Source organism: Ictidomys tridecemlineatus, chromosome 7 (genome assembly GCF_052094955.1).
Source record: "Ictidomys tridecemlineatus isolate mIctTri1 chromosome 7, mIctTri1.hap1, whole genome shotgun sequence".
NCBI lineage: Eukaryota > Metazoa > Chordata > Mammalia > Rodentia > Sciuridae > Ictidomys > Ictidomys tridecemlineatus.
The window spans coordinates 139,064,222-139,077,196 of NC_135483.1; the positions used below are offsets into that span (position 1 = coordinate 139,064,222).

The 12,975-nt window shown below is 42.6% G+C and overlaps 1 protein-coding gene across 7 annotated transcripts in view; it reads left to right on the forward strand.

Annotated features, from left to right (window-relative positions):
• The window catches only part of Myo3b (myosin IIIB), a 505,529-nt gene that overhangs the window by 28,130 nt on the left and 464,424 nt on the right, over positions 1 to 12,975 (forward strand). For all 7 annotated transcript variants that reach the window (XM_078017569.1, XM_078017565.1, XM_078017563.1 and 4 more), the window contains exon 6: positions 1,870 to 1,946. In XM_078017569.1, the coding sequence (XP_077873695.1) occupies positions 1,870 to 1,946 (77 nt within the window). The remainder of the gene's footprint in view (positions 1 to 1,869; positions 1,947 to 12,975) is intronic.

The window sequence follows — 12,975 nt, forward strand, 5'->3', positions numbered from 1 at the left end:
ACAAATGATGAAAAAAACATTTAGATAACATTTCAAAATGTTATCAATATCATCATAATAAAAACAAGACTAACAATTTTGAGTATTCATCATTTTATTGGTAAGAAAGAATTTGGCATAAAAATATGTCAGTGAATCATTTGCTTTTCAGAAGAAATTACTTAAAAGCATATGAAGTTCTTCCAGGTGTATTCATCTGTTTACAAAACAAATAAGCAAAGAAAAATAGCAGGGGAATACTTTGTACTTATGCTCCTCTCTAAATTGGAGGAATCGAGCTTCAACATTGCGCTGTGTGTAGCAGAGATATATTTTCCACGTGGTCCAGAGGGCAGTGCGTATATTGGGAGGGAAGTAGCATGCAAGGAGGCAGTTAAGGATGAATACTGATTTATCCACTCATAGAACTTTGCGATTTGCCCAAGGGAAACTCTTCTCAGTTTCTCCAGTAGAAGGTTTTTAATGTCCAATTGTGGCAAAACAAATTTCTAGAAATTGAAACCAGAAAGCCATAGTGGTTACTACCAAAATTGTTGTGGCAGTCTTAGTAAAGTGGGAAATTATCTGTCACAAATAGAGTTAAAAGAGCCTTCTTGCTGGGAGCACTGGTGCATGCCTGGAGGCCCAGCTTCTTAGAGGCTCAGGCCAGAGGAAAAGGTGAGCCCAGGAGTTCCAAGACCAACCTGGGCAATAAAGCAAGACCCCATCTTTTGGATATAGCAAGCAGCTATAACACGTGTCCTTGGAAAATCTAGGCCTCCCCCTCAGGGCTGTATCCTTCACTAATGAATACAGTCCACGTTCTGTCAGTGTCATCCCTTGTCGTTCTGTTTAGGGCTGTGTTAGACGTCTGCTGGTATAAAATAATACCTGACCATTGTGAACACACTGCACAATGGTCCTCTTATTTGGTCTTAAGAAGAACATTCTACGTCAGGTGTATCTGTTTGTTGTCATTATCCTGTATAAGGTTGAGACAACTGAGACTCAAGCTAAGGCAGTCCCACCTCAGTAAAAGGCATAATTGGGATAGAAAACGGGTCTCCCAACTCCTAACTCAGTGTACCTTTAATTTCTACCTTATGGTGTAGAGAAGAGAGTTAGAGGACATTGGAATTATATTAAAATTCAGGTCCTCAGCATTGAGCTTCGGATAATAACTTTACTGTCAATTTCTCTTTCCATTTGAAAAACATAACTTTCTTGCCAAGTTTCCAGGCTTCTAGGCAAGATAAAGCTCTGAAATCTTTTTATGTCTACACTGATGCTCTATTATAGATAATATATGCCAATCTTCTTCTTCCATAAAGTGAAGCACCTTATTAAAAAAGAAATCACCTGAACTGGGAAATATAATAGGAAGATATTTTGGGTTGATCCTAGATATTGATATTTTTCTTTTGATTCCAAATTTGCAATGATATGGTAGGAATATTCATTAGAAAAATGTCTGATGATTCTACCTAACGATAGTATGATAAATGCTCTAACCCAGGGCTTAGCAAACTATAGTTCATGGTCAAATAGGACCTACCTCCTATTTTTTTGTATGGCCCATGAGCTAAGAAAATGACTTTTTATATTTTTAACTAATTGGAAAAAAAGAATATATTGAGATATAAAAATTTCTGAAATTCAATTTTCAGCATCCATAAATAAAATTTTATTGGAGTGAAGCCAAACTCACCCAGCTACGTGTTTTGTGTGGCTCTTTAGCCTTCTAACAGCAGAACTGAATAGTAGTGATAGAGGTCAGATGGCCCATCGAACCTAAAATATTTACTATCTGGTCCTTCAAGAAACAATTGTCAATGCCTGATCTGGAATCATCATCTACTCACTGCCAAATTCTGATACCCGGTTTTTTAGGTGTCTCAGCTCAACTCACCAGCACACGATTAAGGAGAAACACATCAGTTGGCACCCCGTTCTGGATGGCCCCTGAGGTAAGCAAGGTGGATCTAGTTCTTTATGTTGTTGAGTGCCTGGATACTGTGGGTTTTTATGGGTGAGTTATATGTTCTCCAAAATTTTCAGGAAGAAGGAATTCCTGTATCTTCATAAAGAGTTGTAGTAAGTTCTAGTATTTCTGGTAAGAGTTCTATTTTTGGTGAGTGATGCTGATAAGGCTTGATCTCAGAAGCAAGATTAAGTCACAGCTAGCTCCTCAGGGACCTTCATGCAGTTAGAAGAAGGTGCCTCCTCCAGGAGATGCAGCCCGCTCCAGGGTCATGGCTGGGAAAGTCCATCCAATCTTTGTCTAAGAAAAGGTCACCTTCCCTGGATGGGAGCAGCCCCAGTGACCCATGGCTTGACAACAAGCCTCATTTCAGTGTCAACTGGTCTACGGAGCTCTAAGTAGTGGCCCTGGTTGTTTTCTGTTGCCAAGTACGTAGCAAATTCTCCTGCACTTTGTTAGTTCTCTGCACTAAAACATGGGATTTGGTCCTATCTCAGTTTTGGCCTCATCACAAAACTCTCTGGGAAATGACACAGGTGGAAGTTTGGGGAACCTTTGAGCTAGATAAGACACACCTTGAAATGCCGGTGTATTCTGCTTATCAGGTCAGTGTTTGATTCTAAAGTCCCTAGGCCTCCTCTGTGGAAGGAAGCAAAGGCTCTCTAAATACGAGGGTGCAGGCAGCCACCTCCCTAGATGTTTTTCCATCTCCTCTGTGCATTTGGACAGCCTTCTGTGTCACTGCCAAGGTGGTCTCCTCACTCAGGGATTGCTTCACACTGATCTCTGCTCAGATTCCTTCAGTGGTTCCCACTTGTCAGTGGCCTGTTTCAGGAGTGAGTAATGGGTCCAACCACCTGAAAAAGAAAACCCTGCATATTGCAGTGTTTACTACAATCTTCCGTGTTTCTCAGATAGGCTCGCTTCTTGTCACATACCTACAGAACTAGAAAACCCAAAGAAAAAAAGTATATTATAAAAAAACTACAAAGCCAGTGACATGACATTAATGAGACAAATGACACTGTTTGTAAATCTCTATTGTCTTTGACCATGTGATCACCTTTCAGAGCAGGACCCCGTGGGCTGAGTCTGGCAAACCTACTGTCGCCCACATGTGGTGACCAGCTGTGTTTAGCCAGTGTGATCTCTTTGTTCAAACTGCACCTCCTCTGACCTCCAACTGTTGCCAGATTAATAATAAACAATACAGGCACCAGAATTAAATGGCAAAGGATCTGGAGCGTGTTTTAACTCCTCCTCCCATTATCATTGTCAGTAGTAGTAGTAGTAACATAATGACTACTAAAATAGAAGTGGAGTTTTCATAGGGACTTGTGGATTCCACTTGGAGACACACTGTGGAATGAAGTCCAAGGCTGAGGCAGGAGGATCACAAGTTCAAAGCTAGCCTCAGCAATTTAGCGAGGCACTTAGCAACTCAGCAAGACCCCATTTCTAAAGAAAAAAAAAAATATATATATAGAGAGAGAGAGGCTGGGAATGTGGCTCAATGGTTAAGTGTTCCTGGGTTCAATCTCTGGTACCAAAACAATAATAACAACAACAAAACTTATTGGGATAGTAAACAAAGTCCTTCCTTCATATTCCAGCTCCTCTCTCTCTGTCCAGCTTCATGCTGAATTACTTTTCCCCAACTTTGTTGTTCTTAATACCCCAGCAGCAGTGAACAACAGATAATTCTCCAAATCCGTACTGATAAGTCATTCAATTGAGCCCTGGTGTACTGCTACATCATCACCCAGAATGACCCTCAGAGCTCTGGAAAATTCCTCCTTAATCTCCAAGTCTCAACTCAAGTGCCAATTTTCCTAGGAAATCTCCCCTAATCCCTGGATAGGCGCCAACACTGAAGCCTTTCACCCTCCATTAGTACACTGTTACCATGGCCCATAGCAGCAGGTGGGTGGACTGTCCATCTGGACGTTAAGCTCTGGCAGAGATTTGGGATGCCCAATTCTCCACACAGAGTAGGTGCTCATGTGAGGAGGGTTCCTCAGCTAGAGCATTAGTAAATTTCTCTGTGGATTTTGGTTGGTTTGTTCTGAAAGGAAAGCTTAGCCGAGGTCACTCAGCTCATATTCGGATGGCATAACATGACAGACAGTTCTTATCCATAGCAGACTGGTTCTCAGGAACACAAGACGTAATCAAGAAAGGCCTGAGTCTAGCTTCATACATTTATGAGGAGGTATTTGTGACTTTCTAGCTTCAGCTGGGTTGAACAACATGTGGAGTGCTTCCGTGAGGGGAAGTTTGGTGGTCCTCCGTGAGCTCCTGTTGCCCAGACTGCATGGAAGCAGTTCCCTTCTTGGCAGGGGAGAGCCAGCCACATCCTGCCTGCTGCAGTGAAGAGGAGGCAGTTCATGGTGTGGGGACCTTGTAGCACCTTTCAGAAGCAGGTGTCTGATCTCTTCCAGCAGGGTTCCAACAGGATGCATGCTCCTGTCCACTATGTTCCGGGACCCAGGCTTATATCATCCTCATGTTTTTATTTTCCAAATGAAGAATTGCTCTTTCCAACAAACTCTCTTTTTGCTCCATAATCCTCTGTTAGTCAGCATTCCGTACTGTGATACAATACCTGAGAAAAACAGCTTAAAGGAGGAAAGATTTACTTTGGCTCACAGTTTCAGAGGTTTTAGTCCATGGCGTGCTGCCTCTGACGTTTTTGGACTATGGGAGGCAGGACAGCATGGTGGCAGGATGTGGGGGGAGCAAAGCTGCTCACCTCATGGCAGCCAGGAAGCTGAAAGAGGGAGGGAGAGAGAGAGTGAGAGAGAGAAGGAGGGGGTCAGAGGCAAGATAAAACCCTTCAAGGACATGTCCTCAGTGACCTACTTTCTCCAACTAGGTCCTACCTCCCAGTCTCTAGGACCTTCCAGTAGTCCACTCAGCTGTCAATGGATTTATCCACTGATGATGTCAGAGCCCCCATGATCCAATCACTCCCCAGAAGTCCCACCTCTGAACACTGCTGTTTTGGGCAGCAAGCCTTCAACACATGAGGCTTTGGCAGACATTCCAGATCAAAACATCCACCATAGGAATGTCCACAGGAGAACCTTCCGTTGGTCAGTGCAATTCAACAGATGTTCCACTGTGAGCCATGCTTGTGATCAAATGCAATCCTAGAAAGTATAATTCATAATGGTTGAAATTAACTTTGTTTTCCTATGACAGCCTGCATAGTACATTGATCCGTAATACACATTCCCTTCTGTTTGTGTGAATGAGTGGATTTAGATTAAATGTAACAACAGTGCATTAAATACCAGTGCCAGTGGAATAAGCCCATTGCAGACAACCTGAGATTTTATTTTTAAGATGGAACTGAAAGATCCTTGATTCTGTTTTATTTTTGAGAAATTGAGCCACGTTTTTCTTTTTCCATTTTTATCCCCATTTCTATTTCACAAGCTTGAGTAGCCACAACAGTTAATTCAAATAGGCTGTACTACAACCCAGGTAGCTAATGAAATGTGACCACACCACAATCAAATGTTGACGAGCAGTCAAGATGCACAGTTCACTGGGGCAGCTCGAAGCTGCTGCACTAATCAACTGTCACATCCACATTCCCCACTGGTTTCCTCTCCCTGCCTGATTTGGACACTACTAAAGTTGAAAAATACTGGTGGAACAGTATCACCCTAGCAAGGTAGGAGAAGAATAACTATGGGAGACCAACCTTGCACGTGACTGAGTCACATTCCCCGACTGGGTGCTGAGGCTCTCAGTTGCCGAAATGTGGCAGAGCTTTCCCTCCCCTTCTTGGGTTTGAGGGTCAGTGTCTCGTGCATGGGTGTGTCTTGCTATAGCCCCATGGGTGAAGCTATGCTCACCTGTTCCTTTGTAATATAACCCCTTGCCCTGTTTAGGATAGAATCTTTCATGGAAGTGCCTTGTGTGTGTCCCCTTCTCTTACTGTGCCCTTGGGTGTGGCCTACCCAGGTGTCAATCAACCTGCTGACAGTGGACATCATGCAGATAGACTCAGCCCCTTGAACCTGACCCCTTGCCTCATTTGAATAGCTTCTAGAACTCAATAAAAGGGGTCAGCGCATGGTCTCGCTCTCTCTTTCTGCAGACCCATAAGGTCAGAGGAGCCATCACATCGACCCCAAGGAAAAAGGTATTTGTGTCTCTTGTGTGGTTAGTTCGTGCAGCCCAGTTAGCCCAGTTTAACTGGAGTGACCCCTGAGCCTTTTAGTCTCGAGAACAGAAACCTGGCAAATAACTATGGGGTACCCTTAGCATCTAGTATTTTGAAATGATATCATTGGGGAAATCAATTGTGTGGTAATCTAAAAGTCAAGACCAGTACTATGTTTTATAAGTGAAATATCTCAGCAACATACTATGATGACAGGAAAAAATGTCTTAAAAAGGAAAGAAAGAAGTTCAACATAGAAACTATGGTTTTAGCTGGGTGTGGTGGCACACACCTGTAATCAGAAGATTGAGACAGGAGGATGGAAAGTTTGAGGCCAGCCTGGGTGACTTAGTGAGACCCTGTTTCAAAATAAAAAAAATTAAATGGTGGGTAGCTCAGTGATAAAGGGCACTTGGGTTCCATCCCTAGGACCAAAACAAAACAAAACTATGTGTTGAGATTACTATGAGAAAATATTCAAATAATAGAAAATTATGTTTCATATAATTGGAGCAGAGGGAGGTAGATCCAGAGGCTGTTGATTAAGCAGCCCAATAAAGTCTTCAAAAACTCAATTCTTGACCAAGTGCAGTGGTGCACACCCATAGTCCCATCGGCTTGGGAGGCTGAGACAAAATTTCGAGTTCAAAACCAGCCTCAGCAATGGCGTGGCCCTAAGCAACTCTGTGAGACCCTGTCTTTAAATAAAAATATAAAAATAAAATAGGGCTGGGAATAGTTCAGTGACTGAGTGCCCCTAAATTCAATCCCTGGTATCCCTCTCAAAAAAACCTTCAAATTCTTAAAATCAGAACCCAGATTCTTTTTAAAAAAAAATATTTATTTTTCATTTGTAGTTGGATACAATATCTTTAATTAATTAATTTATTTTTATGTGGTGCTGAGGATGGAACCCAGGGCCTCGCCCATGCTAGGCTAGCACTCTACTGCTGACCACAACCCCAGCCCCCAGAACCCAGATTCTTCAACCTCTCTGGCTGTGACTGCTGAGAGCTGTGTGTTCATTGTTTAGGGACTATCTTAGGGACTATTGTGACCATGCTACCTGTGAATATCTGAGTGGCATTAGTGGCTCTAGCATTCCAACAGCCACAGGAGGAAACGTTCAGGGTGTGATCACACAGAAGAAAGCCGCCCACTGTTCCCACAGGACTGCTCTTGCAGCCAGTCACCATGTTAAATTGGAGTCTTCTCTTGTCCTGATCTGAAGCCTTGTCCACCCCTGTAATTTCCTTTGGATGCTCTAACCCAGTAGTAGAAACCAAGTGGCTTTAAACCCAGAGATTCATCATCTCACAGTTCTGCAGGCTGGACATCAGGAGCAGGATGTTGGCAGGTCCTGCTTCCTCTGCAGGTCCCAGGGTCTTTCCTTGTCTCTTGCTGGCTGCTGGAGGTTTGCTGGCAGTCCTGGTGCTTGTTGGTGTGCAGCTGCCCAACTCCAGCCTCTGCCTACCTGGTGTCTTGGTGTTCTGCCTGTGTGTCTCCATCCTCACATGGCCATCTTCCTAGAAGGAGTCCAGTCACGTTGGGTGAGGCATCCTTATAAGACCCCATTTTAACTAGTTTCAACAGCAACAACCCTATTTCCAGATAGGTTGACATGCTGAGGTCCTGGGAAATAGGACTTCAACTTAATTCAACACAGAGTGACCCCCCAATACCTTCCTTTGTAGTAAATCATTCAACTTTCCAAGGTAATCAGTCAGCCACTTGGTACCTGCAGGGCTGCTGGTTACTGGTCCTCGCTTAGAGTTCAGCTTTGCCTGTGCACATGAATGTATGTACATACACTCTCTCTCTCTCTCTCTCTCTCTCTCTCTCTCTCTCTCTCTCTCTCTCACACACACACACACACACACACACAGAGCTCACTCACTCTCTGCCTTAGGTGTTTGAGGCAAACACAGTTTTCTGGATGTGCCAGGCATACCAAATAGCTTTCCCATGTTGATTTCTCCACCTTCAGAGTTTTGTTTAGTCTACCTACATATTCTCATAGAGTATGTAGGACATAGAGTGGCTAGTTTTATTTTTTTTAATTATCTGCTTTCATATTTTCCAAGTCATAGCCACTTCCTTCAACCTGCTGTTTATTTTCTGGAGCTGGGGACATAGCTCAGTGGTAGAGCATGTGCTTAGCATGTGGCATGTGGGAGGCCCTGGGTTTCAACCCTAGCAACACACACACACATACACACACACACACACACACACACACACACACACACACACACATCCCTCTGGACTCCTGGCCTGTAGTGTTAACCTGTATCTTTTTTTTCAAAATAATCTTTCTGTTAACTATGTTTGTTTTCTTTTTTCTCCTCCACTCTTTCTTGTAATAAATAATATGAATAATACTATCCCACATATGCATCGACTTTTTACATATATTATTTTGTAAGTACTCACAATTACCTGTGAGCATGCCAATTAGGATGATTACATCAATATTACAGATGAAGAATGCAAAAGGCGGCCAGTCCAAGTGTCCATGGACATAGAGTGGCTAGGTGGGCCATGGTGACTAGAATCCATATTTTGTGACTTACTGAACTAAAGCATTTCCAACATAACCTATGCCCACTGTCAATATTAGCACTGCTCCACTAATATTTGCATCAAGAATATGTCAGGTAATGCCCTAGTTGATAGCCAAAAGCAGCAGATGCCTATTTTGGGTTTATTAATGGTGATAATGAGGGTTAAGGAGAGTTGATACCTGATCTATCATTCCCACTATCACATAAATGGTGGCCTCTGAGTGTCCATCATGGGGGAGGGGACAGATGAAATGAAGTTGGTCCCCACCTGGAATATTATCCCACCATGAGAAGCTCCAGATTACCAGGTGCACACACTTAAAGACAGCTGAAGGTTCAAACCCTTGAGAACACTGAAGTACTTTAGAAACGCATGTGCCGAGCAGGAAGAGTCAAGGAGTATATATGTAGACTCTTAAAAAATGCCTATATTTAGCTGGCATGTGCTGGTGAGTCCATGCTGATTATAAACACATAAACATTTCCCCATTCTGGATGGTATATGGCTGCCTTCCAGAGCCCCTTGAGTGTTCCTTAGCCACCAGAAGTGCCTTGTCTCTTTATCCAGGACATCTCTGACCTCCTAATGGCCCAGCAACTTCAGGGGGTGAAGTCTGTCTGGCAGGCAGAGAGCCTTCAGGGCCATCTCCAGTGGAGTTCCAAAGCCCAGTGGCCACATGCCTGCTGATGGTTAGATGTTTTGAATATGGTGGTTGCTAAGCAAATGTGCAGTGGACAGGAAGCCTGCACTTCCCGAGGACTGGCGCATCTACCAGGATAGGTGCCTTTTCATTTCATTCTTTTATTTTCATTCTTAATAGTAGCTACCATTTCACCTTTTTGCCACTGAGAAAAGTGGGGCTTTCAGAAGAGTCAATTCCCTTACCTAATAGGTGTTAAAGCTGTTTGGCTTTTCAGAGAGCATGAGAATGCAAACCCCATTTTGCAGGTGAAGAAACAGAGAGAGGCAGGGAAAGATTTCTTGTACTTATTCTCTTTACAGTGCATTCATGTAGGGTGCTCATTGTGGAAGGTGCGCTCCAGGCAGGTGTGTTAGCTCATACAACAGAGGAATCCAAAGATATGGTGGAAGGGTGCCCTGAAATTGGAATGAGAGGCTCATCATTTAAAAAGATACACATGAAGGAACTATCACCTATAATTTACAGCCTGACTACACTTTGCAATTCCAGCAATGCAGGAAAGCAGCCCTTGTAGTAAGGACCCTGTATACTTGAATCTTTTTAAAATAGCTAAAGGTCTGTTTCTGTACTGGAAAACAGACTTGTGGATAAAATAAACATTTGCTTCTTTTTAGAAAATTTTTTTTCCCTTTTTACTTCCATCTGCTCGTTGTTGCAAACAACAGCTAATCAGTTGAGCAGAGAAACAGATGTGCTGTGACGGCTCCCAAAATTGGTCTCTCTCTGTCTGGCAAAGGGTCGTTGACAGGGGATGGTTGCCATAACAACCAGCTTACACCAATGCAGAAATATCGCAAGCTTTTTGCAACCACTCTTGAGTTCATTAATTATGCCATTCTTAGCTAAATGATATGATAATGCTATTTCTTTTGGCACTGACAGGAATAGAGATGAAAAATGAGATTTTTTTTTTGTTGATGAAGGGTTAAGAAAGCCAGAGAAACACTACCGTACTGAAATAGTATCATTGTCATTATTACCATTTATTCCCTGAGCTTTAGCTAATGAGTTTGATTCCCAATTAGGAGTTGGCATTTATTGAGCGCTTACTATGTGCCAGGCACTGAGTGTTTAAATGTAGTAACTGATCCATAATTCTCAAAAAATCCTCATAAAGTCAGTGATACTACTAATCCAATGTTTTAGGTTAAGTACGTAAGTCATGGACAGTACCTATTCCTGACCTTGGACAAGTTATTAGGTGATGCCTCAGAATTTGAACCCAGATAATATAATTGGTTCTAAGACCCTCACTCTAAACCACTGTACTATAGTGAATTGTTGTTGTAACTACCCACATACTGGGCAAGCTGTGAATCTGTCTTCATTTTTTAAAAAATTATTTTTGATAAGAATTATTCTTCCTAGTGTCAGTCTAAAATGAGTAATAGAGAAACGAGTCTTTGTAGAGTTTGTGCAAAGAGAATATCAGATAACTTAAATTACAGATATGCATGTGTTTGAATGGGAGGGGTCCCCCTAAAGCTCATGTGTGAGAACATGCAAGAAAGTTCAAAGGAGAAATGATTGGGTTGTGAAAGTCTTAACCTAATCAGTGAATTCATCCCCTGATAGGGATGAACTGAGTGGTAACTGAAGTGGTAGGTTGTGGCTGAAGGAGGTGAGAGTTGGGGAGTGGCTTTGGGTATAGACATTTGTTTCTGGCAAGTGGAGCACTCTCTGCTTCCTGATCACGATGTGAGCTGCTTCCCTCTGCTACATTCTTCCGCCATGTTGTTCAGCCTCACCTCGAGGCCCGAGGAATGGAGTCTGCTGTCTATAGATGGAGACCTCTGAAATCATGAATCCTCAAATAAACTCTTCTTCCCTAAAGTTGTTCTGGTCAGATCCTTTAGTCACAGCAGTGAAAAAGCTGATGAAAACAGCAAGCTACAGCAAATTACAGGCACAGCCAAAGAGTTTGGTACTAGGGGAAGCTTAACAGACAAAAGAAAAAAAAGTACACATAAAATGTTTTGAAACTCTGGGACAGGGGCTTATCCCAGGAAGTGATGTCAGTCATTGGTGGAGATGGTGTGTGTCGGGCAAGTGTTCTTGTGCAAGTGACTCATTGTCCTTGTGTTAGCTGTCTCTGTGACTCATGTAGCAAGTTGCAGGATGGAGGAAATGTCCTTTGGTGTCTGTGGGTCCAGGCATAATGCTGAGTGCCTCTTCTTCATGGCTTCCTGGCTCCGTCTTACTGGGGTTAGACATAAGTGACTTTGTTCTGGTATTGATAACCTTCACACTAGTATGTGGAGGAAAATGCAATATTTCAACACAGCACTGAAAGCCAGCACAATTAAGGCTCAAAGAAAAATCTAGAAAAGGAGCATTCTTCAGGATTGAATTTAGGAGGCTTCAGTTTTTGTCTTAGCTCTGCCACTCATTTTTAAAGCATAGTTGTGAGGCTCAGTTATTTTACTTTTGTCTTTTTAAATTGATTTTTATTTGTGCATTATAATTATATATAATAGTGGGATTCATTATGACTTATTCATACATGCACAGAACATAATTTGGTCAGTTTCATTCCCCAGTGTTTCCCCTTCCCCTCCTCCCTCTCTTCCTCTGCTCCCCTTCCTCTACTCCTCTGGTCTCCCTTCTAATTTCATGAGCTGTCCCCCTCCCCCCCCCCACCTTTTGTTCCCTTTTTTTCCTCTTACATGAGAGAAAATAGATGATCCTTGACTTTCTGAGTCTGGCTTTTTTTACTTAACATAATAATATGGCTTCAGTTTAGATAAAAATAATTAAGTGCACAAATTGTGGAACATGATACATCTGGAAGCAAATTGTAGATACCTGCCTAGCCTTTTATTTATTAATTTTTTTGGTACTGGGGATTGAATTCAGGGGCACTTAACCACTGAGGCACATCCCTAGCCCAGCCTCATTTTGTATTTTATTTAGAGACAGGCTCTCACTGAGTTGCTTGGGGCCTTCCTAAGTTGCTGAGGCTGGCTTTGAACTCGCGATCCTCCTGTCTTGGCCTCCCGCGTCACTGGAATTTACAGGCGTGCACTTTGATACCTGGCACTTGTTAGCCTCTTAACCACAGACCTTGGGCAAGTTATTGAGTATTCCTAACCAGTTAAATGGAGAGACATTAAAAGGTAAAATGGGAATTGGGGGAAATTGCCTCAAAATAAAATAAAATAATGTATTAAAATTATTTGGGGCAGTACCTGGCCTAGTGCATGCTTTTAAAAAATGGTGGCGTTATTGTCCTAACTCTCACCCCTGCTGAACCTGTTGTCACCTTTTTAAAAAAGGGACTGATTTGGGTAATTCTGCTCCAAGGTCCTTCTATTTTTCAGAGAACATTGGCAGTTTTTAGGGGAAAAGCCTTTTCCAGCTCTCATGTCCTGTGGCCCTGGAGTTCCTTGAATAATAAGGGTGGACCTCACCATGCTCTTGGGAAGATGAACCAGATGACCATGGCTCAATTTTTGGGGTCCATGGTACCTGGTCCTTATATATTTAATTTAATTTAATTGATTTTTCAGTGATAGAGATTAAACCCAGGACCTTGCACATGTTAGGCAAGTGCTCAACTACTGAGCTACA